Below are 24,826 nucleotides of genomic sequence, written 5' to 3' on the forward strand. Positions count from 1 at the left end.
TCCCCATGTGTCCCGCACCGTGTCCCGTGTGCTGCGCGCGCCCCCGCTCAGTGGCGCCCCCCTGCGGCTACGCCCACCGCGGCCCCCCCCCGCGGCCGGGCCCCTTTAAGGTGCGGGGCGGGCCCGGGCCCCGAGCTCTCGCGGGGCTTGGGGGCCGCGCTCTCGCGAGGCTGGGGCTGCGCGGTGATTGGCTGCGGGGGGTTGAATGTAAGATGGCGCCCAGGGAGCTGTGAGGGGAAAAGGCTCAGGGCCGAGGCAGCGGCGGCGGCGGGGCCGGGGTGAGGTGGGGCCGGGTCGCGCCGCGGTGCAGCTGGGCCGGCGGGCGGGGGGGGCGCGCAGTGGTGGCGGTGCCGAGCGGGACCTCCCGTCGGGCGCGGGGGGGAGGCGGCGGCGGTTCCGGGGGCGGCGCGGGCCCGGCGGGGAGGGGGAGGGGGCGGCCCCGCCTGCCGCGCGCGCGCTTCCCCGGCCCACGGGGGCGCGCGCGGTCCGGCCGGGCGCGCGCGGGGCGCGGCCCCTGCCTCTGTCCCCGTGTCCCCCCAGCCCGCACCGGGCTCGTCCCCGCCGCCCCCCTCCTCTCCCCGGGTGGCGCGGCACCGGCGGGCGCGGCCTGTGCGCGGCCCTTGGCGGCCCCGGCCCCGCCGAGCCCCCGACACGGCTCCAGCCGGCGGGGCTGGGGGGGCGGTGTCGCAGCGCCGCCAGCGGGCCCGGCCCGGCCGCCCCGCCGGGAAACAAAGGCGGCGGGAGTGGCCCGGGCAGCGCCGGGTCCCCGCGGGCGGGGAAAGCCCCGCGAGCTGCGCGTCGCCCGCCCGGGCATTGCAATGGTGGAACCGCGGCCGATGGTTCATGGGCTGAACGCAGAGCTTCGCTCGTCCGGGCTGCGTGTTGGAGCGGCCTGTGGCGTTCCCGTCTGTCCCGAGTGTCGGGGCAGCGCCGGCAACACCTGCGGGGGGAGCAGTGGGGGCTCTGGATATGGTACACTGCTGCTGCCTTGTTCTAAGTTCTGTCTGCCAGTAACTCCGGTGTCACGGCCGTGCTGCGGCTGTCGCCGCACGGCGCCCTGTGACAGATGTGCTCACACACTCGTTCCCAGTAACGCTCACCAGGCTGAGGGATACGATGGTTAGGAATTGGGCATCCTGCAATTCCTTAGTAGGAGCTGCTAGCTGCGTGGATGATCGTATCTTTGTTTCCTGATTATTTTTTTTTCATAATGGAATAAATATTAAAAATAAAATGGGTTTAATAAAGAAAGAGGAACTGGGGATGGAAAGGGCTTCTTTGTTCTGTCTTCTCCAGAACGTTACAAGTCTAAGAGCTCAGGACAAGAGCAGCAGAAATACATGCAACATGGTGACTGGTGAGTCGAGATTGTCCACATGCTGCAAGTTGTGTGTGTGTTTTCAGTAACCTCAGTCTAAGTTTTATCAACTAACTGTATGTGCTCATGATCTTCAAAGAGTTTCTTGAACTTATTTCCTGAAAAAAATGCAGTTATGCTGCACAGAAAGGAGTTACCTTCCTTGATTGGAGAAGCTTATTGCCTCGATGCTCTTTTTTTATTTAAAAACACAGTATTAAAAACATGCTGCTGAGATCTCGTGAGGGTGGGTGTTTGCAGTTTCCAGTGTGTGGCTGTGGGATAAATGGAATGCACAAATTAGTGTGTTTTAATAACAGTAAAAGTGACGACTGCAGCAACAAGCTGCATATGTTGCCCTACAAAGGTCTGTTGAATGCACACTGGAAACTTACAGAGATTTTCTGCCATAAATCATGTAAATGTCATAAATAAGGTGGGTTAAGTTTTAATAAGTAAAATTTCTGGGAGTACAGTGTTACTTTCCTGATCTTCTTCCAGACTGGGTACCTCTGCTGCTGCGTAGAGTTTTGTGCAGTTTTGAGTGGTTCAGTGCTTTTAGTTAAATAACCCCAAGCAGCCTTAAACTGATGTGACCGACCCTGAGAGTTACCTGCAGGGCCTGTAACTCCTGTCTGATTGCCAGAGTAGGAGAGCTGTGGAGAAAACCCAGGGAAGATCCTGCTGCTCTTCAAGGGCAGAAACAGATGCCCTGTGTTGCAGTGGCGTTCTGGTCCATGCCTGGGACTTGGAATGCTACAGGGATTAAGGTGGGAATCTCACTGTTTGAGGCATTAGTGGCTCTCAGTGTGGTAACTTAAAGCATATATAAAGCAAGTTTTCCCATGCTAGGAGAGAGGAAAAGAGAGATTCCCTGTGACACAGAAATATTTACTAGTAGGAGAAGATTGGCCTAGTAGGCTCTTGATTTTGATGCTAACAAGAACTAATTGAGATGGAGCAGCTGAGGAGGGCTGAGGATTTGTGTCTAAGAAATTTATGCTGTTTGTTCTGCTTCCTGGTGGTTAGAAGAGGTAGGTGATGATTTGGTGGTGGACCTCTCCTTGATCTTTGGGCTTGCTGCTTGTGCTTCTGGGTTTCTTGTGGCTTCTGGTCTCTGCTATGCAGGAGAATGATGTACCTGTGAGCAGCTTGTGGCAGAAGGGCTGGACTTCCAAAAGCAGAAGTGAGGGATAATGGTTAGCTGTTGTTAGAAACAGCGGCCTTGCTGACCTCCCCACTCTCTTCTTTTGATAAGATTAACAGAAGGTGGATACTGAGTTGTTACAACATGATAAGCACCAATGGAGGAGTAAGGAAGAAGGCAGGACTTGGGAGAGGTGAGCCCATCCTGTTCAGCAGCAGCTGGCTGTCAGAGAGCCTGTAATCTCAAACAGCACTTATGATGTTCACATCTGGGATCCCAGAGTGGCATCCTTGAGGCTTATTCCTCAGAAGAGTCTTCCCTCTCAAAGCTGCGTCTGCTGGTGCTCCTCAGGGTGGACATGCAAAATGATGATGCTCTTCTGAAAGCCTCGCCGTAATATTGAAGTCAAATACTTGCAAGTTCCAAGTAGAAAACTGGGACGAGTTAATCACTGAAAATCTGTTTTACAGCCTCAGTGTGTAACAACATTTCACAGTTAGATGCAAAACACATTCACAAGACCTGGTGTAGGTCTTGTCTGAGTCATTGCAGATGAATTACCATTGTTGTTCTCCCTCGGTTTCACACCTGGGAAAAGGTTAACCTGTCCTATAGTGGTGTAAAGTACTTTTAGTACTTACTACTCCTGGAGAAGCGAATAGTCTTAACTGGCTCTGTCACCCAGAGTTGCCTCAAAAATGTGTCAGATCGGTGTCTCTTAAAGGCAGGAGAGTTGTTTTTCTGTCCGGTGGTGGGCTCTACAGGAGCCTCTGTATGGTGATATTTACAGAACTGTTGGATTTGCTAAGGGAACACTGTTAACTGGTGCTTTTTACTAAACATTTCTGCATATTTTAAGAATATTTTCTGTAATAATCTCATACAGCAACAAGTGTAGCTTAGTGAGTCCAGAAACTATAGATAGAACGTAAGTTGCCTCATGTGTGTTCCCCTTACCTTTGATATTCTTTTCTCCTGTGAGCCTGGTCCAATGCACTAGCCATGACCCTCCATGTAAACAAAAACTGCTGTGAGTTTGGACTGCTGACACCTAACACAAAAAGGGGTTAGTGTTTGCTCCAGCTCTCCCTGGTTTTGATGATGATTGGAGCTGGACTTGTGCAATCTGCTTGAGTGCCAGGCAAGGCCTAGAGCTAACTCTCCTTTCCACGCAGGCTTTGGCAATCTTACGTTCACTCACGTATCTCTGTCTTGATTCTGCTTTGTTAAATCATGGTAAAATGATACATAAAGTTCTTCTTTTGTACCTGTTCTTTTTAGAACTGCTGTCATAATGTACGTGGTGATGTCTGTCCATTTTTCCTCCTTTATGCAGCTTGATCTGGTAGTGCTGAATTGCCTCTGCTAGTCCTAATCTTTTGCTCTTTCATTTCTTTTCCCAACTGTCTCAGTATCTGATGCTGTTTTAGCTCAAATCTATTTATGCTTTATCAAGGCTAATTAGTGCCTTAGAAACAACCAGTATAGTCACTGCAAAAACAATTTGTGGGTTTAAACAAGATAAGTCAATAAGAGAAGAATGCTGTCAGAGTATACCCTAGAGCTGTCTGATGTTCTCAGGTGGAGTCATTCTTGGTGGTGGTGGTGGTGTTTTCTTTGCTTTCACTTCCTCCTTGATCACCTGACTACTTCTTCTGTCTCTTTTGTCTTCATACATGGCATGTTTCATGTTAACCTCTTCCTTTATTAAAAGGAGATCAAGAATTGATGATGCTGTTGCCTTTGCCTTTGTCATTTCCAGAGCTCTGCTTCTCCATGCGTGTAGTTCTCTATTTGAGGAATCTCTTGATTCCAGTGCTCTCCTTTTGCTTGTTGTATTCAAATCGATGAGGCTGCCCTAGTCCTAACAGCGATGGGCTGAATGTTGCATCTGTTGCTCTTCCCTTGTGCTTCCCATTAGCTGCCTAGAATAGCCCTGCACGGCCTGATAGAACATACTGCTCGGTTCTCCACCTCTGTGCCTGCAAAGCAGGGCCACAGATATTGATTTCTGAGCCTCTCTTGCTAATAGTGCATGCTGCAAACAAATGGAATGTGCGACTGGATTTGTCTGGTACGGGACTCGCCTGGTCTGGGTGAGGTACAGAACTGGGAGAGATTACGTGGCAGTGAACTCGGTGAATAGTTCTGCAGTCACACCTGGGTATCATTCAGACTCCCTTGAGCTGCCAAGGGTTAATCTGAGAAATGTGTAGTAGCACAAGATGCCTCATAAAACTAAAGCATCTGTCTTGGGCATCTGGCTGTGCATGTTTGCCAGTTTTCATACCGTACTTGCCATGAGAAATTAGTTACTGGAGTTGGGAATATCCTTGCGTCAACGGAGTGCTGTAGTTAAGACTTTTACTTTCTCTTTCCTTAAGGAACCCTGAGGACCTTGCAATATGAATAATTCTCTGGAGAACACCATTTCCTTTGAAGAATACGTCCGTGTGAAGGCACGAACAATCCCCCAGCACAGGATGAAGGAGTTTCTGGACTCCCTGGCTTCCAAGGGGCCAGAAGCTCTGCAGGAGTTTCAGCAGACAGCCACCACCACAATGGTGTATCAGCAGGGTGGCAACTGCATTTACACGGACAGCACAGAGGTGGCTGGGTCTTTGCTTGAACTTGCTTGTCCTGTGACAACCAGTATGCAGCAGCAAACTCAGCCAGAGCAGCAGATACAGGTTCAGCAACCCCAGCAAGTACAGGTAAGTGTCCGAAATCCTCTTTAAATGTATCTATGACTTGCTAACCCGTGGAGTAGTGCTCAGAGCTGGCTGCTGTCTAACCTGAAGCCTCAGACAAGTACTTAAGAGGCAGGACCAATTATCTTTATATAGAACAGCACTATTTTCCTTTCATTTAAGGAATTTGGTAGTAAATTTCTCTCTTGACTGTGCCTCCCTCGTGCCCCGCTGTAGGAGGAGCAGCGTACATAGCAATGGAGTGGTGTCACCTTTTGGAGAAATGGTCGGCAGTTCTGGCGCGTACACAACTCCCGAAGCCTTGTGCTCCAAAGCTGCTATAAATACCACCCTCCTCTGCCTGTCTGACTATCTGGCTGTTTAGGGTGGCTGTGGGATCTAACTTGCCTTCAGGATTTTTTTCTTTTTATGAAATCAGTTATTTTTAAATGGTTTTACTTGAACATTCCAAAAGTTGTCTTTCTTGAACTGGCTTTTGAGTGAGGGGGAAATGCAAGGGAGTCAACTTAGGATATGAACTAGGAGACAATACATTTCAGGAAAGGAACTCCATATATGCATATGCATCAAGGTGGATCATCCTTTTGCACAGTGGAGGGAATTGTCTTAATTATGTTTTTTTAGTATGTACTACATTAGGTATTTTATTAAGTATTTAATGAGAAAATCCAGCACCAGAGGGGAAAAAGACCCCAAAAGTATAACTTAAGATAACTGCTTTTGTCCTCAGACACATTTTGTAATTTGAAGAGTTCATAGGTGGCAGAACTAAGGTTTTCTTATGATAATGTCTCCAGACAGCTGAACTCTGTCTACAGCTGTAATTCTGCTACTCTTCTGCCTTCCATAGCAGAATGGAGAGGTGTGAGCTCTTCTTTTACAACAAATGAGGGTATGGAGCCACAAATAACTGGAGATAAGGTAGTGGGAACTTGGTGCAGTGCAGTAGACTTGTGCTAACAGCTCACTTGTGTGCTTTTATCCTACAGCAAAGACAAACTTACCTCCTTCGCTGGTAACTCATCTCCAATTACTCTCTATTGAGAAAATGAATGCTTAACTGGAACTTCTGCAACCTGTTGCCCTACAGTAACTTGTGTTGAAAGGCTTTTGAAGAACAAAAGCCTCTAGTCTTGTAGACATGACTTGGATCTCTGCATGAGTCTATTAAAACTGATCAAGAGTGGTTTTGATTCTGCCAGCTACTATGTTTTTTGGAAGAAGTTTTGTTTTTCAGTGGAAGAACTAGGAGGGTTGGCTTTTGAGTGCCTCAACCTTGAAGATGTGGAAGGCCCCCAAACCAATTGTAAAAGTCAAAAGGAATCTCTTTTTTTATTTCCTCTAATTTTTTCCTGCTGCCGCCTCCTTTCAGAACTACTCAAAGTTCAGGCTTGACCCTTGCAAGTATTCTAGTAACAGAGGTAGGGAGGGAGGTCATATATCATATACTCCAGAGAAAAATAACCTGACCTTCTTGGAAAAAAGCAGAGTTGCTGCCAGCAACCTGTTCCTGATTTTTAAACTGAATGGCCTGCACTCTGAATATGAAAAATTTCTGACCAAAGTCAAGATTTCAGCAACTTTTCCCGAAGAATGTTGTCTACTATCTCCTCCTTGGTTTTGATGTGCCTCTGCTTTTAGATGTCTGCTTTCCCATCTGTCAGTACAGACCATAATTAGCGCTTGTGTTGCCTACCCTGCTGCTCACTTCAGGGTGTTACAACCCCTAAGAACACTTAGTGGCACATCTGGTACTAGATATAGCTGCAGCTTTTGTGCATTAGCAGGGCAGTTGGACTCAGGTGTATTTGATCAGCTAGCTCAGAATTATCCTGAAGTTTTTCTGTGAGAATAGAGTGGAAAAAAATGTCTTTACCCCTTTGCAAGAGTGTTTTTCTGTCTCTCGAGATTTGTTATTGAGACATGATTTACATTAAACCCACGATTTAGTGTTCACTTGTCTTTGGACTGTCACTGTGTCAGCAGTGGCAGAGCACAGGGTCTGAATGAAGCTGAATTTTGTTGTGGCTCTGAGGAGTGACAGTTCCCGTAGAGCAGTACACCTGGTCCAGCTGGCTCCCTCTGCTAAAATACTACTTGTGTTGTATTATGAAAAATTTTGGTCGTCTGCCGAAGCCTCTTAGCTTTTGATTAAACTTGTGTCATCCCAGTACTTGACTCGATAATCTGTTTAGTTCTTGCTAATCCAGTTGCAGATCAGTGGAAGACCCTTTGAATGACTGTGCTTATGTCTGGCAGTGTGACAGTGCTGCTGAAGGTGGCTAATAATACGACCAGTCAGATGACCTCACAGTTGCAAGTGCTAATGATGACCTTATGATCGTAGGGATAGACAGTGCTCAGGTTTCATCCTGGGTTTTACTTGCTGTGGACAATCAAAGACAGTGTTTGACTGCTTGCTGCTTTTATTTATCCTGGCAAAATAAATTTCCTGTTTGAAGAAGTTGCCACCTCAGTATTTTCTTGCCTAAAAGGTTCAACAGAGTGTTGCCAAATGTTTATTTTAAAGGCTGAGTGGACGCAACTGTTGGGTCGTACACACAAGTCGGTGCCACAGTTCAAATGTCCTGGAGCTCCTTCCACACCCAGTACCACAGAGGGCGATTAGTGGTCTTAAGAAAGAGTTTAGCATGTCAAGTTGTCACACCTTGTGCTGCATCAGGGGGTGGCTGGGAAGGGCTGTGTTTTGCTCCAGTTAAGTAAGAGTTTTATCAGCCCTACCTTTGGTGAGATTGTTACTTGTTGGTCCTGTGCATTGAGGCCATGGGATTGGTGATGCCAGCAGGAAGAGGTGTCAGCGCTGACTTGCTTACTGAATACGGTGTTTCCGCAGAGGTCAGCGAACCTCTTGTGCCTCTTCCTCTTCCATGAGAAGGTTTAACTGAAGTAATATCAGAGGACAGAAAGTATCTTTGCTTAGGAAGCACATGGGGAAGATCCTCAGTTTCAGCTTTTTATGAACAGGCTGATGTCTAGGTGGCAAGAGTTTCTTGGCCAGGGCTTGAGGGGAGGATGGTACAGGTAAGCAGATCACAGAACTGTGTAAGGAATAGTTAAAGACCTGTGTAAAATACCTTTCAGTTAAGACTTGGAGGTACAGTTCCTATTATGTTTGAAAAACATGCCAGGATGTTTTTTGTGTAGCATCAGGTATTAATTAGCATTTGCTAGGGCTGAGTGGAACACTTCGAAGAGTGGTTATAGTCAAGAGTGTTGTTTTTGAGGTAGCACCTACTTGTATATGGAAGTAGGGTTCTATTGCAGAGATTCTTGGTTCATTTTTTTTAACTGTCTTAGGCCTAAATCCCGCTCCAGTGTACAGTTTGACAGCATAATCTTGATATTGTAACTGTTCAAACACACCCAAGGCCTAATTTGACTGATGGAATTCTCTTTCTGATGTTGATGAATGAGCAGAGGAAAAACCTGGAGTGAAAATCTATCTGGCAGTTGTTCTGAAAAGCTGACTTGTACCCTTCCTGTAGACCTTGTTTACTTAGATAGCAAAGGACTTCCTGTAAAGTAGTTAAATAACAAGTTCCAACATTTCCTGCTACTTCACTGATCAGTGTTTTCACTTACTCTATACTTTAAATCTGTTTTGTACTTGCACATACACTTTCTGCTGTAACATTAGAAGGATTTTTTTGTTACAGTGTTAGTTTCTAGTGCTGGACTCTAGCTTAGAACTGTTGAAGGAAGTGTGTTTTAAGCTTTCTGTCCTTAAACTGGGCTAAAAAAATTGAGATTACTCTTCTCACACTCTCATAACTTTTTGTCCAAGTGTTTGACTTCGTGTGGGAAGTTTGAGATGCACCCACATTACTTCTGGGGGGGATTTGGGGCATACTTGTCATAGGAAGTTGGCCACCTGCCCCTTCTTGCTGATTGTAAGTTTGGAGCCTGTCACTTGGGGTTCCCTCCAGACAAAGCCAAGCTGGAAGATGTCATCTTGTGTCTCGATGTTTGTCAAGGTTGGCTAGTGGGCAAGACTAGACCTAAATTTGAAATAGTCTTCTGGAATGTATAGTGTGGACATTGTTAATAGGTTTTCAGTCTTGCTCTGAGGTCTGTTCTTGGTGTGGACTTCCACTTGATACTGTAAATGTAGCCTCAGAATCCAAGATCTCTTTGCGAAAAGAAGCATTCAAGAGCATGCCAGGTGCTCCAGGGTGAGCTGGATATCAGAAAATCCATGCAGGAAAGAGTTGGTACTTGCTCATTTGGAGTTAGGTCGTCCAGTCAAGTCCACAGATGAAAGGATTACCAAGCAAAGGAAATCTCAATTGTTTCAGTACTGCAGTTCTGCAGTTTGATTCCTTTTTGGGCAGAGAATCTGCACAGGGCAGATGTGTTACGAATCCTACTTGGAAGTTTGTCTATCAACCATGAGGAAAAAAGTTTTGGCAACCAGGCTTCAGCTGTTCTCATGCTTGTGGGGTTACTTATTGACTCTTTGTGTGTGCTCAGTTGAGGAAGAATATGTTTTTGATCTTAATGTGACAGAAGATTTCCTTTAAGGGAATCTTAAAAATTTAGTTCTGCCCTCCTGTTTCGGTACAGGGCTGATTTCTAATGCTTTTGATTCTCTAGTCAGCTAGTACTTGATCCAGCTTCTAGCTACTTCATGGTGAAAAGGCATTTCTTTGTGATGGTAGCCTGCTGGGAAGTGATTCTTTTCATGCTGCTGGATCCAGACTTCTGGCAATAAGTAATTTTTCAGTACTGGTAACTTCACATGTTTCTCTCTTGCACCAGTATAACCCAGGAATTCTAAGCATAACATTTTTGCTTTAATCTTCAGCATAAAGTGAAGATTTAAGATCCTCCCTGTTGGTCTTGGCCTGTAAATTTAAAACATTCCTCTTTGTACAGAGTCTTTTAAAAAATCATCTCCTGATGATGTTTAGTGTAATTCTTTGTCTAATTCACTATCTGAGTTAAAAAAGGACAATGAGGTCAATGTAAGAAGCTCTGGTCTCAGACTGGGTGAAGCCTGTAAATTTGAAATTAATGCTTGTAGCCCTCCTGGGTACAACGTACTTGAACATAGAGAGGGATTTACTGCAAGATACAGTTGTTAAAAATGGATGTAATTCACAGGGGATGCGTAATACATGGTAGGTAAAGCTCCAGTATCCTTTTAAATAGGAGCAGCCTCTCGTCAGAAGCATATCTGCAGTTTGCAGCATGGAGAACTTCAAGTGATTCTAGAGTCTGACTTCATCTTGTTTGGGTCTGAACTCATTCTCTGGGTGTTAACAATAACAGGGTTGGCTCTAAAGCAGTAGCAAGACTACAACTCCCAGTTGTAGGAGTTAGAATTTAGTCCTGGGGAGTATCATAGACCTGTCCTTATTTAAGAGGCATTTAGACAAGGCCCTTAACAGCAGAGCTGTTTGATCAGCCCTGGAGCGGTCAGGCAGTTGGGCAAGGTGATCAGTGTAAGTCCCTTCAAACTGAAACAGTCTCTTGGACAAAAGCAGAAGGGAGCAAATGCTCTCTTGTGGCATTTGTTCTTAGACCAGGCCTCTTGCTGACAATGCCTCTCGCTTTAACCTCTTCCGTTACCTTTCTAATTGCACTTATGTGATAAAATTGTGTCAGTGCAGGAGCAGACTTTGAATTCTTACTGCTAGCAGAAAAAAAATTATTTCCTTTATATATGTTATGGCACTAACAGGAACTGTTATGTAAAATTGTGTATGGAAAGAAGGTGGGGATACTTTTAAGGTGCTCTCAGTCAACCTGTGCATATTCTGAAAGCATTACAGAAGCACAGGGCAAATGCCATGTTTGCCTGTTTCTGTGATTTTGAATCCTAGCAGGTAAAGCAAGTGTTTCTTGTTTGAAACTGAAAATAAATCAGTGCAGTAATGCATTAATTTTGAAACTGAAAATAAATTAGTGCAGTAATTCATTAAGTTTCTGCAGTCTTTGACCTTTGCCTTGCAGATAATCTTTTGAACAAGGACTTAAATTAGTACTAAGGACTATATTAGTGATTTTTTAAATTGAATATTTTAGAGAATATTTGCCTTAGGGATGTGATTGCAAATGGCTTCCTTAAACTGAACTCTTACCTGGGATCCATGCTAGAGCCTGTTTGCCCAAGGCAGTATTCATGCTGCAAGGCAATATGATATCAAATAGAATGGAGGAAACATCCCATAGATGACTTTTCTTTTTCAGTTAACTGCCTGATCACATTACTAATTGATGCAGCTTTTTAAACTGTCGTGCTGACATAAGGTTACATGTTTCTTGTTACCTTGCAGGAAATTATTATAGATAGTCCACGTCATCAGGATTACAGTATACACATAGTTCCCAGAAGGAAGTGTACCCTATTCTTCCTGGAAATAAATTAATTCTTAAAAGGAGATGACTTATAAAATTGACCCACAAGTGTTGCGTTTTTCTACCCCACTTTTTTCCTTAGCAGCTCTTCAATTGGCTGAAATTGGCTGTAAATGAATCCTTAACATTTTTCAAGACTTCTTATAGAAGATGTTGGGAAGTGAGATTCTGTGCAATGCAAACCTGCATGACAGTTCTCTGTAGTATTGTCAGGTTGGCTACTAGTGTGGCATCTCTGTGCAAATGCTGCGTTAGCTTGACCAGCTCCAGGGAGTGAGGTGGAAAAAGGTGAGAGAGTGTGAGTAGGAAGACGTAGTTTTGCAACTAAGTAAGTCTGTGTTGCCTCCAGAGAGAGTTGTTGAGTAATGAATTCCCTCCCTTAAGATAAGGTGTTAATGAAGCCTGGAGAAGCAGATGATCATGGGAACCTGGGATATCACTTCTAGGATAGGGCAGATGTGATGAATTGTCTGTGTAAACATGAGGGTCATGGTGGAGAAGTGTCTGGACAAGGAGAGCAGGGCTCAGAGCTCAGCACCCTGGGAGTGAAGATACCAGAGGAGTTGGGTTTGGGGCCTGGGATGTGAAGCAGTTCAGACTTGAACTTTGTGTGGGGGGGCTACCTCTGACTCCTGGCTTTGAGTCTACCCCTGGGCTGCTGCTAGATATTGTGACAGACCTTGGACAAATGACCATTGATATGAGAGGGTGTGATTTATTTCTTTTGCCCTAAAATGAAAGGAACTTTGGAGGTTTGGAATCAAGTCAACATGTTTTGTTTGTTTTATTCAGCATTGTGTAAGTGCATGAGCTAGAAAATACAACTGAGTAGTTTGGACAATAAATGGCATTAAATGGAATAAGTAAATGAAAAAAAAAATGATTTTAATTATAGTTGCCAAAAAAATACTTCTGAAGTTTAAAAAACAAATGCTGCAGTGTTGGCCCTTAGCGCATGACAAAGATTGAGGTTGAACTTGCAGCCTTCTGTGCTAACACCTGCTTGTGTAGCATTACTATCAGTGGTTGGTTTAGAAGTAATATCCCTGTGCTTTATGTAGAAAGAGCCAAGTGCTGTTTTCAACTTACCCATATTTTCTACTGCCTGCAAGTGATCCTGCATCCGTCTGGGGACCGGGGTGGGAAGTAGTGTAACAATCTTTAGAGCATGGGAAGCCTGAGGTGAGCTCCTGCAATTGTAATGTGTGTGACCTTAAAGTCTTGCTATTGCAGGGCCTGTGCTGAAGTAACATTTTAGCAGTACAGATAGGTCTGAAGACTCTTTTGGCTTCCAAGGATGCAGTCTGTTGGCTTGAGCCCGCAGAGCTTTGAGGGTGGAGATGTAGCTCATGTACTGTTCTGTCTGTGCTTAGAAGTGGGGTCATGTGCAATGCTGAGCAAACACATCTACCATCTTGCTGTTATCAACCAGGCATTTCTGGAATAACTTGGTTTCATTTTCCTGAGATCTTTACTAATGGATTAATATATGGAATCATAAAACTGAGCATAAAAGATGTGGAGCATAAGTCTTCAGTGATGGACCGTCTCTGTTGAATTGCTGATGCTTGCTGATGTCTAACTGCTGGTTGGTGTCGTTGCAGGTTCAGGTCCAGGTCCAGCAGTCACCGCAGCAGGTCTCCGCCCAGCAGCTCTCTCCGCAGCTCTCTGTCCATCAGGCTTCGGAGCAGCCAATACAGGTCCAAGTGCAGATCCAAGGCCAGGCTCAGCAGCAGGCATCCCAGACAATACAGAGTCAGTCTCTTCAGAGCCCCAGCCCATCGCAGCTGCAGGCAGCTCAGATCCAAGTGCAGCATGTGCAGACTGCCCAGCAGATCCAGGCTGCGGAGCTACAGGAGGAACACATACAACACCAGCAGATCCAGGCCCAGCTTGTGGCAGGACAGGCCATTACTGGTGGCCAGCAGATACAGATCCAAACAGTCGGGGCACTGTCACCTCCTCCTTCTCAACAAGGCTCCCCACGAGAGGGAGAGAGGCGGATCAGCTCTGCCAGTGTCCTTCAGCCAGTGAAGAAACGTAAAGTGGATATGCCTATTACTGTGTCATATGCTATTTCAGGGCAGCCGGTTGCCACAGTGCTGGCCATTCCTCAGGGCCAGCAGCAAAGTTACGTCTCTTTAAGGCCAGACTTGTTAACAGTGGACAGTGCCCACCTGTACAGTGCCACTGGGACCATTACTAGCCCCACTGGAGAGACTTGGACCATCCCTGTTTACTCCGCTCAGCCACGTGGTGACCTTCAGCAGCAAAACATAACCCACATTGCCATCCCTCAGGAGGCCTACAATGCCGTCCACGTCAGTGGCTCACCAACGACACTGGCTACCGTGAAGCTGGAAGATGACAAGGATAAGATGGTGGGAAGCACTTCAGTAGTGAAGAACTCTCACGAGGAAGTGGTGCAGACTCTTGCTAATTCAATCTTTCCGGCACAGTTTATGAATGGCAACATCCACATTCCAGTGGCAGTGCAGGCTGTGGCAGGGACATACCAGAACACGGCACAGACGGTGCACATATGGGACCCGCAGCAGCAACAGCAGCAGCCCACACCCCAGGAGCAAGGGCAGCAGCAGCAGCTACAAGTTACTTGCTCAGTAAGTTAAAACTACTTCTTGGTCTCAGTCTGTGATTACAACTTGCAAATGTGGTGGAGAGGGAGCATGTCAACAGACAGCTGGTGTCTGGGAAGCAGAGATGTGATTGTCCCAGTAGCCTGGGCATGACATAGGGTACTGGATAGGTGTAAGACTGCAGCAATGTGTTACTATTGGTACACAATTATAGGATTCAAAACTGCCCAAGAGAAAGTACAGTTTTGATCTTCGTAGTGTAAATAAATAGATACCTGCTCATTGCCAGCTTCTTCATAGCAGGTCTGCAGTATTCTCCTGAGCTGTTTCAGAGGTTGCAGTGGACAGGCAGGGATGATTGCAGCCAAGTAAGGTGTGCAAATATATACTAGTCATCTAGTTATCAGTTACTTTGTTATGTGGGACCAGTGCCCGGCTAAAGTGTCGAAATCGGACTAGTTGTGAGCAAACTTCCTGGATCAAGTGTAGCTATCTAGCACCATGTCCTGCTTCTGGTAAGTACCTGGTGTTCAAGGGCATAATAACGAGCAGTGGCAAGGAAACACCTCTTCATAGTCTGTGGCAGACATGGCAGCCACATTTGTTGGTGTTTTTTAAAGGCTTTGTTGCCAACTTTAAGCCACAGATTATTTCAAACGGACTTTTAAAACTTGAATGACTGGGGCTATTACTGGTCTCTCTTAAATGTGCAAATGGATGTAACTGACTTTTTTTATTACCAGAAAGTGAAAAGTGGTTGATCTGTCAAAGCCTTTTTTTGCTGAATGGGATGAGGGCAAAAATACCTGAGCCTGCTAGCGTACCTGTTGGCACAAATTCTTTCCAGTTCATAAATAGCATTGTTGGCTTTATAAAGGTGCCTGTGCCCTCTGCTTTATCAGTAAGCACTGAGACAAGGAGGATTGCTTGCTGTAGTCATGTCTGATCATTTCTAACTTGATCATGGGCTACAGCCCATCAAGGTCTTCACCAAAAAGGGTTCCCTACAGCTCTAGATAACTTTCAGATCCTGAATGCCCTGTTTTGTAAAGCTGTACATTAAGCCACAGCTTATGGATCTTGTAATGCATGAGGGGTTTTGTGGTTGGGGTTGTTTGTTTGTTTGTTTTATCACATTCAAAGAGCCTTCTGTAATTCATCTCTTCCCCTTATGGGTAATTCAGAGATCACTTCACTTACAGTTGCTTAAACAAACTAAATTGATAGAACTTTTTGCCTTTCTTGTAAATAGGATTTTTAGACTTGCTGTAGGGTCTTTTAAGAGCATGAGCCACATTCTTAGGAGTCTTTCTGAGGTATTAGCTCCATAATTTCTTCAATAGTTACTTGTAAAGCTTCTGCTGATGCTGTGTATTCCTGTGTACAGTGGTCTGCAATTCTTGGGTATCAGACAGTTTTCTGATCCCAGTTCTATAGTGTGTGAGGTATGGCATAAGCCTCTAAATACAGAGGCAATTTCATAAGAGATGCACTCTAAGAGGCCAATAAAGCTACTATAGGGGAACATCAGACTTTTGGGAGTTGTCCCTCTCAAAGCTGAGAGGGGGAAAAAAAAGCTGTCCGTGAAACTGAGAAGGAATTTGCCTGCCTGCCCTGCACTGTCCTCTGGCATTGTGCTTTTGTGGAATCTGGGCAAGTTGCAGCTATTTTGCTCTATTTGTGAAAAATATAAGTCTGTTAAGAAACAGCTGTCATATTAACTCCAGACTGTGTCCAGTCTTCATGCTGGGCAAGGTGTCTGAGGTCAGGGCAGAACACTGTCCCTTGGGTTGGGCTGAAGGAGGGGCTTGGCTCTGGGAAGCTTTCAGCTCTCCGGAAAGTAATGGAACACCTTTCTGGAGGGGAGCAGAGGCTCAGTCCTGGCTCCTACAACAACGAGGTGTCAGTTCACCCTTGGACTCTGTCCTCCTTAAGGCAAAGGCTCTACTTCACAACTTAAACTTTGTCGCCATCTGCCTTGATTAAAGCTGGGTCCTTTCAGTCTCTGCAGCTGTGCTACACACTGCTGCTGCTGCAGGGGATGGTGAGCAAAAAGCTCATAAGAGCTAATGGAGAAAATGAAAAGCCAGCCATAGGCAGTTGGAAAACTCCAGTCTTGAGATTCTTGCAGACTTTGCCTCTTAAACTGTTTGGTTGGTTTGTTTGTTTATATGAAGTAAGGTACAGGTATTTAGAGTGTCTCTGCCATTTTTGTTGTGGTTTCTAGTCCTGTCAGAACAATTTTCACTAATATTGACGATTGGCAGTATCAAAGGAAAAGTTTCTTTTTGGGGTAACTTTTAAGAAAGAAAGCAAAACTGTTCTGATATAAGAATTGCTATCTCTGTAACTTTTAGCATGCTAGTGAGAGCTTGACTAAGGTCTGTAAAGCCCTTAGTTGAGGTAGCTACAACACTTTCTGTGGCATGGAATTGAGAAGCTGTAGTGAAGAATGCAGAGTGGGTGCAGCTGGAGGGCTCACTGCTGGTTTTGGATTGGTGCCATTGGTTGCCTGACAAGTAAGTTTCAGTTTGAGGCAGTAATTCTCGGTGACCTAAGGTCGTGCTGCAAAGTAAACTTCCAAAGGGTGTGGAGATGTCTTAGGGTCTGTAATCATAGTGGGTTGTATTCACACAATAGTGGGTTGTACCAGTATTTGGTATTTTGAGAACATCGCCTTGCAACTTAATTGATGTTTTGATGCTGGTGTTCTAGTCTAATTGCTTTAGATCTCTTATAAATGAATTAATCTTATCTGTTGTCGAGGATAAGAACAGAGTGTATTTATTCTGTGTGCCTGTTATGTACTGCACAGTGAAAGAGAGCCTGAGTGGGGAGGGATGCCTGCCGTGTACAGCAAATGTACAGTTGTATACCCCAAACCCTCCTCAGGGCAGTTCAGGTGTGGAGCAGCAGTGCTTAGAAAAGCTGATGTCACCTTCCTCTTCATCCCTGCCAGGGCTGGCAGTCTCTGCAGCTGCTGTGTCTGCGAGGGGCCATGTGCCACTCTTGTAGTGAGGTGGACTTTAGTGGTGGTTCAGTGTGACGAGTTAACTGAAGAAAGATGTGCTCCTTCAAACTAAAAGTGTTCCTGGAGAGTGGAATACTCTTTTGAGCAGCAATTCAGGTTGGACAGCAAAAGTTGCATTCCTTGAGTTTAACTCCTTTTGTTAGAGAGGAGTGATGCAGAAAGCTGGTGTCCTGGGGCTAGAGATAATTGTGGCATTACTTGTTTTTTGTCCCGCTGTTGCACACCGAAGTGGGTGCATATAAACTGAAGTGTTTTCTTTCATAGGCTCAAACTGTTCAGGTTGCTGAAGTTGAACCACAGCCACAGCCGCAGACTTCACCTGAACTTCTACTTCCAAACTCTCTGAAGCCAGAGGAAGGTCTTGAAGTGTGGAAAAGCTGGGCACAGACCAAGAATGCAGAGCTGGAAAAAGAAGCTCAAAATAGACTAGCACCTATTGGACGTAAGTGCCATGCCAACATGGCCTTTGTTTCCTTTCAAGTAGGATTAGGAATGACTAAAATGTTAGGTGTTTACCACTCTGGAAAACACTTTTGTTTAGTCAGTGATTGTTTTTAAATCTAAACTCTGCAATATGAATTATGGTGTACTCCCACTGCCACAGGACATGTCTCAAGGGAGATATTAGCTCAGTGCTGAGCCCCCTTGAGCACCTGGTAGCAGTAGAAAAGGGCACTGCAGGAGTGCGGTGCATGGATGAACAAACAGGCTGTGAATGCCAGGCAAGCTGGTAGAGCAGTCACAGAGTTGCTATTTTCATGTTGCTGCAGGGCAACATTTCATTGTGAACATAGTAATAGAAGGCAATAGTCATGTCTTTGGCAGGGCAGAGGATCTTTGTGTTAAACTCTTGCCCATTTATCTTTTAGGAGATCTGACAGCCTAAGGTCTTGATTTATTTGAACTTACTTTACTGTACTGGGGGAATGAGGTACTACTGGACCTGCCAGATAGAATAAGGAAGCTGGAGATGTGGGAAATCATTCCTGAAATATTGGGAAATAATATAGCTTTATGGCTTAAATAATACAGCTTTTGTTCTGTTTTTCCAGGGCGTCAGCTGCTGAGGTTCCAGGAAGATCTCATCTCTTCAGCTGTGGCTGAGCTGAATTATGGTCTGTGCTTAATGACACGAGAAGCTCGGAATGGTGATGGTGAACCCTATGATCCAGATGTGCTCTACTATATCTTCCTGTGTATTCAGAAGGTAGGAGAGGACACCTCTATGTGCTGCAGGGCTGTGCGTGTTGTCAGCATGTATAGGGAGAACTCTTGGTTATGATAATGGAGACTGTGACTTCTATTAAGTTTCCCAACAATTTTATATGAAAAAAGTCTCTCTGCCTAAAAAAAAAAAAAACCCAAACAAAAAAACCCCACAAAACAAACCTCAGATGACTTGTCATTAGTGCACAGCAGTGCTTTCACCTGTGAGTGAAATTGTTAATAATTGAATTGTTAATAATTGAGTTCAATATCATGGTGAGAATAATAAATCCTTTTAATTTTTTTAGCGGGAGGAGGAGGGTTGGATGATGTTTGAAGAAGTTGTCGATGTCAAAACCTAATCTAGTTGAAGCTTTAACAGGCAAGAACTTAACTTTGTGTGGTGTGGGAAATCTGAGCTGGTAATGCTAGAGTGCTTTCTGGAAAAGCTGCAGGAACAGAGGTAAACTCTGACAGGGGAATTGAGCATCTCTGTCAATAACCTGAAAAAGTGATGTCCAAAGAACAGTCATGTGAAATAACTTGGATTGAACACATCTGACTGGCTCCCACTGTACTGGACTGTGTTGTGAATGTCTTACAGTATCTCTTTGAAAATGGCCGAGTCGATGACATCTTCTCTGATCTCTACTATATTCGGTTCACTGAATGGCTGCACGAAGTTCTCAAGGACATACAGCCCCGTGTTTCACCTCTTGGTAAGGACTTTTGTTTAAGAACTTAAAAAATTTCAGTTTGGAATGTTTAAACTGAACCTACCTCTCGAGTGTAGTCTGAATAGAAACCCTTTTGAAGTATTTGCTGTCCCTAGGGCAGCTTGTGCTAGTCATGGAGAAGAATGTTGCATCTTTAGTGAATGCTGGGGGTACTGCACTTGTCAGGCTCTAGCCCTGACTGTTGCTGAGCATTATTTTCTGTCACTTGTCACCCGTCAGAAGGCAGATTTTTGGGACTTTGTAATGTGTCGCGAGATTGGCCTACTTGGAAGCCATCTGATCCTTGATTTGAATCAAGCTTCCTCATCTGAAGTGCTAGTACATCTTGCCTCTAATATGTATTGTTACTTTGGGAGATAATACAGCACTGTCATGGTGCCATGGAGCCAGATGGATACTGTCTGCAGGACCAACTGAGTGTCAAAGTCAAAAAACAATGAGTGATTAGAGCCTCCAGTGCTGCAATCAGTTGCAGCTCAACCTTGTGTTCAGGAGATGATGGCAATGGGGGTGGCAGAGCAGTTCCAGAGGAGGCAGATTTTGACAGAGTTGCATATGAGAAGTAGATCAAGAATTGCATTTTCAGAGCATGGAAACCTGGTTTCTCATTGCTTCATTCCCTTTGATCAGACTGGACATCAGTGAAGAAGCTATTGCTTGTGTTCAGAAAAGTAGCTGATGTTTACAGGCTAGATGACTAAGTAGCACCATGAGTTTTGGAATCCTTTTGTTTTCCCTCTGGCTGTTTGATCTGTGCTTTGTCATTCCACAAGCCCTGGAGTTCATAGTGCTGTCTGTTTTTCTGTATATCTGTGTATTTGGAGTATAGTATTTCTCTTCTACACAAAAGAAAAAAAAATATCTGAGAATCAAAGGATTACTCATGTGTCCAAATGCATCACTTGGCACTGTGTGCTGACTAAAGCTGTGCACAAGGCCAAGAGCTGATTTGTTACACTGGCCTGCCTGCTCTCACATATTATTGGATTAAGAGCATCTGCATTGGAGTCGAGCCATTAATTAAAAGCTGTTAAAGTGCGTATTTGTTTCTCTATGGGTTAGGATGTAAAGGCATATTGCAGAAGCACACTCTCTGCAGCTAGAGGTTGATGTAGGTATATGAGTGTTTCCTAACTGTACCTGCTATTTAAAAAGTTGTTTGCACAGCAGTGAATCTTGACATTAGTGAGAATCTCCTCCTTTTCTTTCCCTTAAGATTTATATGCTCTTCAGTACTTACAGACTATAAAATGCTGTGTTCATGCTGTGTCTTGCCGTGATGCTGACTTCTGATTGTTGCAGGTTACATCCTCTCCAGTCACGTAACAGAGGAAATGCTGTGGGAGTGTAAGCAGCTTGGAGCTCACTCCCCTTCCACCTTGCTCACTACACTGATGTTTTTCAATACAAAGTAAGTACTTAAATCTTTGGGAATCTTGGGGAATAAAAGAACTTCAGACGCCGTGACAGGGTTGATGGGGAACTGCTGCACTGGATCAGGGTGAAATCACGGGTTTTGAATAGTTGCACACAGAGCCCTCTTGCAGCCCCATCAGGCAAAGAAGATGCAGTACAACAAGAAAGTGAGCTAGCAGAGAGCAAACTGAATTTGTAGCTGTTGCATGCTTTGCTGCTGAAAAAGGCTTTAACTCAGTGGTTGGTTTGAGTTTCAGCCTGCTCGCAGTAATTAAACATAACTATCTTGCTGTTATGACTGTATCCTTTACTTGCCTCTGAATGTCTTGTGCTCTGTTCTTGCTGCTCAGATACTTCCTGTTGAAAACAGTAGACCAGCACATGAAGCTGGCCTTCTCCAAGGTGCTGAGGCAGACCAAGAAGAACCCTTCTAATCCCAAGGATAAAAGCACGAGTATCCGCTATATGAAGGCTCCAGGCATGCACCAGACAGGACAGAAAGGTAGTGTCTAGTAGTTTTCTTTGGGGATATTTTACTTACTTGGGCTTGAAGAAGTGGATGAACCTGGAGATGTTTGCAGGTAGGGAATCCAAGGCTCTGACAGTTACCTTCAGCCCGGCAGTCTTGAGTTTTCTGTGTATTCTGGTTCAAGAGAGCATAGTACCTTCTAATCATAAGCCTGGGGACATACCTTACCTCAGGCATATGAGACTCATCAAGAACTAAGGATAACTTCTTTGTTACTTTTGTTTTTTTATGGGCAAAGAGGCTATTGGGTGTAAGTGCTTATGAAGATACGGAGAAAATTCTTTGGGAGGGCTTCTCTTACCTTGATTCATGTGAACCCATACAGAACCCCTATGTAAGTACAATCTCTCCTCTTAAAAGCACACGATGTAGCTGAGGTATTGCAGTCTCAGAGAGAGTTCCCTTTTTTTGGGCACTGGTAGAGGAGAAATTGAAAGAAGGATATGGATGGGTTGTGAACTTCAGTAGCCTTGAGATAAAGCAAACTCTCCATATAATGCTTTGAGCATTTACAGCCAGGTGCCTCTGCCCTGGAACAGCCATATGTTTCTTGCCAGCTCTTGCATGGTGACAAGGTGCTGCAGAGTGCTGAGGCTGTACGGTACTGCTCGGTGTGCTGTGCTTACACACTGACACAATTCTGGGGGGCTGGTTTGTAGTTACAGATGACATGTATGCAGAGCAGACCGAGAATCCAGAGAACCCCCTGAGGTGTCCGATAAAGCTGTATGACTTCTACCTCTTCAAATGGTGAGAGCTCTTGTCCATGTGTGTGGGGCTTGTCTGCTGTGACTGGGGAACTGCACCCTGTGGCTGGCCTAGTTCTCAGGACTGTGTGTTATTGCTGGCACAGTTTCTGTGTTTGCCTGAATTTACTTAAATGGGGAGGGTGTCGATGTGAGAGGGTGGGCATTACTCTGATGGCATGTAAATTGAACTTCTGGGGTATTTAAGAGACAAATCCTGATTTGTGAACTGGCTGCTCCTAATCTTATATTTGGAGGTTTGCAGTGTTGGCATGAGCTCGCTCTTTTGCCTATGAGTTGCAAGTCATCTTGGAGCATCCACTGCTGGAGATGAGATTAGGGTTCTATTCAAATTAGCTTCTCAACAAAAATGAGGACTTGCTACAGAGATTGGAGAGAGGCTCAAAGGACTCGTCTCTAAATTGTGATGATTCTGATATTTAATGTAAAGGTTCCTCTTCACAGATGGGTCTGCAGGTAGCCTGAATGTGAAAATACTTCATCCTTGCTTCACTCTGAAAGACCCCTGAAGCCGTGTGTGTGTTATATTTACCAGTATGAAACAAAAATTACTTCCTTGTAGTCATCACCATGGCTTTTTAAGCTCGTCATAGCCTAAAACTTTGGGACCAATGTTGTCCCTAGGTGTACCTCTGTACCTTTATATCTCATTAGCCAGATGTTCACTGTCAGGATTTGTGAAGCCTGGGGTGAGGACAGTGGTGGTCTCTCCATTCCAGGGCATTCTGTTAGTCTGGTTATTTCTGATCTTCCTCACGCAGCCCCCAGAGTGTGAAAGGCCGGAATGACACGTTTTACTTGACACCGGAGCCAGTGGTGGCCCCCAACAGCCCTATCTGGTATTCCATCCAGCCGATCAGCAGAGAGCAGATGGAGCAGATGCTCACCCGGATCCTGGTGATACGAGAGATTCAGGAAGCTCTTGCCGTGGCTAATGCCAGCACCATGCACTAAGGCATCCTTTGTGGCTCAGAAGGGGTGGGGCAGGGTGATGGGGGAGGGACAAGCAAAGAGAAATTGTACAGACTTTTACACTAAAGGAGATGCCTAAGTTTTTGGTTTTTTATTGGTGTAGTTATGAAGCCCTTTTAGGCTTCTTCTCTTTAAAAGAATCTAAAGGAAAACCTACCCATTGTGTATCCTACCCAACACACCAAACTGTTGGAACCATTGGAGGCTGCATATCCCCTGCAAGCTGGGAGCTGTGGAAAGCTGCTGGTTGACTCTGGGTTTTTTTTTTTTATGATGTAGAAAATTTGAACTACAGGATTGGCCTGGTTGGCCGGGGCCTCTGTCTCCCTGGAGCACGTGCAGCCTAGAGGGCACAGAATGATGGATGGACCTGCTCAGCCAGTGGAGGAGAGGCAGGCATCTTCTTTTCTTGTGCTTGGACGTTAATTTGCTGATATCTTGGAAGAAAGAGGAGAGAGTGAACTGCAATTATGATTTATACAAAAAACCACAAACCAACAATTTCTATTCAGACCTTTAAGTGACATTTTTAGATGTTAAAAGTACAAACTTTACCACACTCTTCTTTTTTGGCCTAACATTGAGGCCTTAAACCTTGAGGCTTCTGTGCCTGATGGAATTCTTGTAACATACACTTGTGTATCATATAAAGATACCACCCTGTTTCTCTTATGTATTCTTACTCTAGTTGTTTATTAAGAATGACGAGCACGTCTTTTCAACATGCCATTGAACAATGTGTCTTTATTTGGGGAAGAGTGAGCTGTGAGGGTGGGGGGGTCATTATACAAAGATCAGTATGCAAACTGGTTGTTTTCATCCCTGTTTGTGCTTTCCAGCTCAACTCTGCTGGACTTCTTTCACCCCTACAAATTTTGAAGGTTGAAGGGCATAAACTTCTGTTGAAGGACCTGAATGTCTGCTTGCTGATGGAAGCTCAGTGCCAGGCTAGGAACATGGGATCTGTGAGACCAGATCAGGCTGTCTTCATGTTCTGTGGCTTTACCCCTAGGAAAATCCCCCTCTCCTTTTCAAATACATCACACCAACAGCATGATGGAGGGGCTTTGGAAGGAAAAGGCCTTCCAGGAGCAGCATATGGCTTACTCCTGCTATTAACAGCCTTTTCACAGTTTTTAACACAGCTGTGTAGCTCCTGGCATCGTTCATGATCATAAACCCCAGCCCTGTAGCCTTGCCTTGCTTCATCTTAAATGGTTGCGATATTTTATATCATTAACAAATAGTCTGCTCTTTTGAACCCAGCGGGTAGCCAACTGTGCTTGAAATGGGAGATCACTTGCCAGGCTTGTTATTTGTGCCACCAGCTTCTTGGATGCAGAGAGATGACTCCCTGCTTCTTGAACTTGTCTTCCCTGCTTCTCCACCTCATGTCCCTTCCCTGTTCCAAAATACATAGGTAAATACTTAAATATATATTACAGTAAAAGAACTTAAACTTGTGTACAGGCAAGCAGTTTTTCTGAAGCCTCTGTTGACCAGTACCTGTCTGTACTGAGAAGGAAGGTCTGCCCTCTCTGTTGGTTGTGCACAGTGTAAATGAGAGTAGCCATAACGTTCCCTGTCTTTGTGCTCGTGAGCAGTGTTGAGGCGTGCAAGCTTAGAGAGACTTCCCAAGCCCTTGATGCTTCGTATTGACGTTGATGTTCCCAAGGAGGCCCGTGTGCTCGAGTTAGTTGTCAGTATGAGCAGTTTATTCCCTCTGTAGGACTCTCTGCTCAAACAAGTGTAGAGAGGTGAAGTAGCAATGCACTGTTGTTTTGTAAAACCTGCACTCTACTTTAGACTCTTAGCTCAGTGTCTGCCCTCAGAGGTAGGCCAGGGGAAAACAGCCTGGGGTTGGTGCCCAGGTCCCAGTGGGTGAACTGCAAAGCTGGTGCTTGGGTAATGTGTCATGCTGGCAGCTGTCTGCTGGGATCCAGCACTGCCCCCTGGCAGAGTGGCTGTTGGGATC

The 24,826-nt window shown here is 45.1% G+C and overlaps 1 protein-coding gene across 4 annotated transcripts; it reads left to right on the forward strand.

Annotated features, from left to right (window-relative positions):
• Positions 1-172: 172 nt before the first annotated feature.
• QRICH1 (glutamine rich 1) lies at positions 173-23,575 on the forward strand. 4 transcript variants are annotated; one of them, XM_027882280.1, is made up of 11 exons: positions 173-207; positions 1,297-1,357; positions 4,889-5,218; positions 13,201-14,217; positions 17,489-17,666; positions 18,277-18,431; positions 19,035-19,149; positions 20,470-20,578; positions 20,934-21,085; positions 21,772-21,862; positions 22,641-23,338. In XM_027882280.1, exons 3-11 carry the CDS (start codon positions 4,910-4,912, stop codon positions 22,831-22,833), a joined length of 2,319 nt encoding a protein of 772 aa, XP_027738081.1. In that variant the 5' UTR covers positions 173-207; positions 1,297-1,357; positions 4,889-4,909; the 3' UTR covers positions 22,834-23,338. The 4 variants fall into 4 exon arrangements, with proteins under 4 accessions (XP_027738081.1, XP_027738082.1, XP_027738083.1 ...); XM_027882279.1 differs by having other exon boundaries at positions 193-278; positions 22,641-23,575; XM_027882281.1 differs by lacking the exon at positions 1,297-1,357 and having other exon boundaries at positions 182-278.
• Positions 23,576-24,826: the final 1,251 nt, after the last annotated feature.

The sequence above is a fragment of the Empidonax traillii genome, unplaced genomic scaffold (genome assembly GCF_003031625.1).
Source record: "Empidonax traillii isolate 1590-97213 ecotype Southwest subspecies unplaced genomic scaffold, ASM303162v1 scaffold104:size2570737, whole genome shotgun sequence".
Classification (NCBI taxonomy): domain Eukaryota; kingdom Metazoa; phylum Chordata; class Aves; order Passeriformes; family Tyrannidae; genus Empidonax; species Empidonax traillii.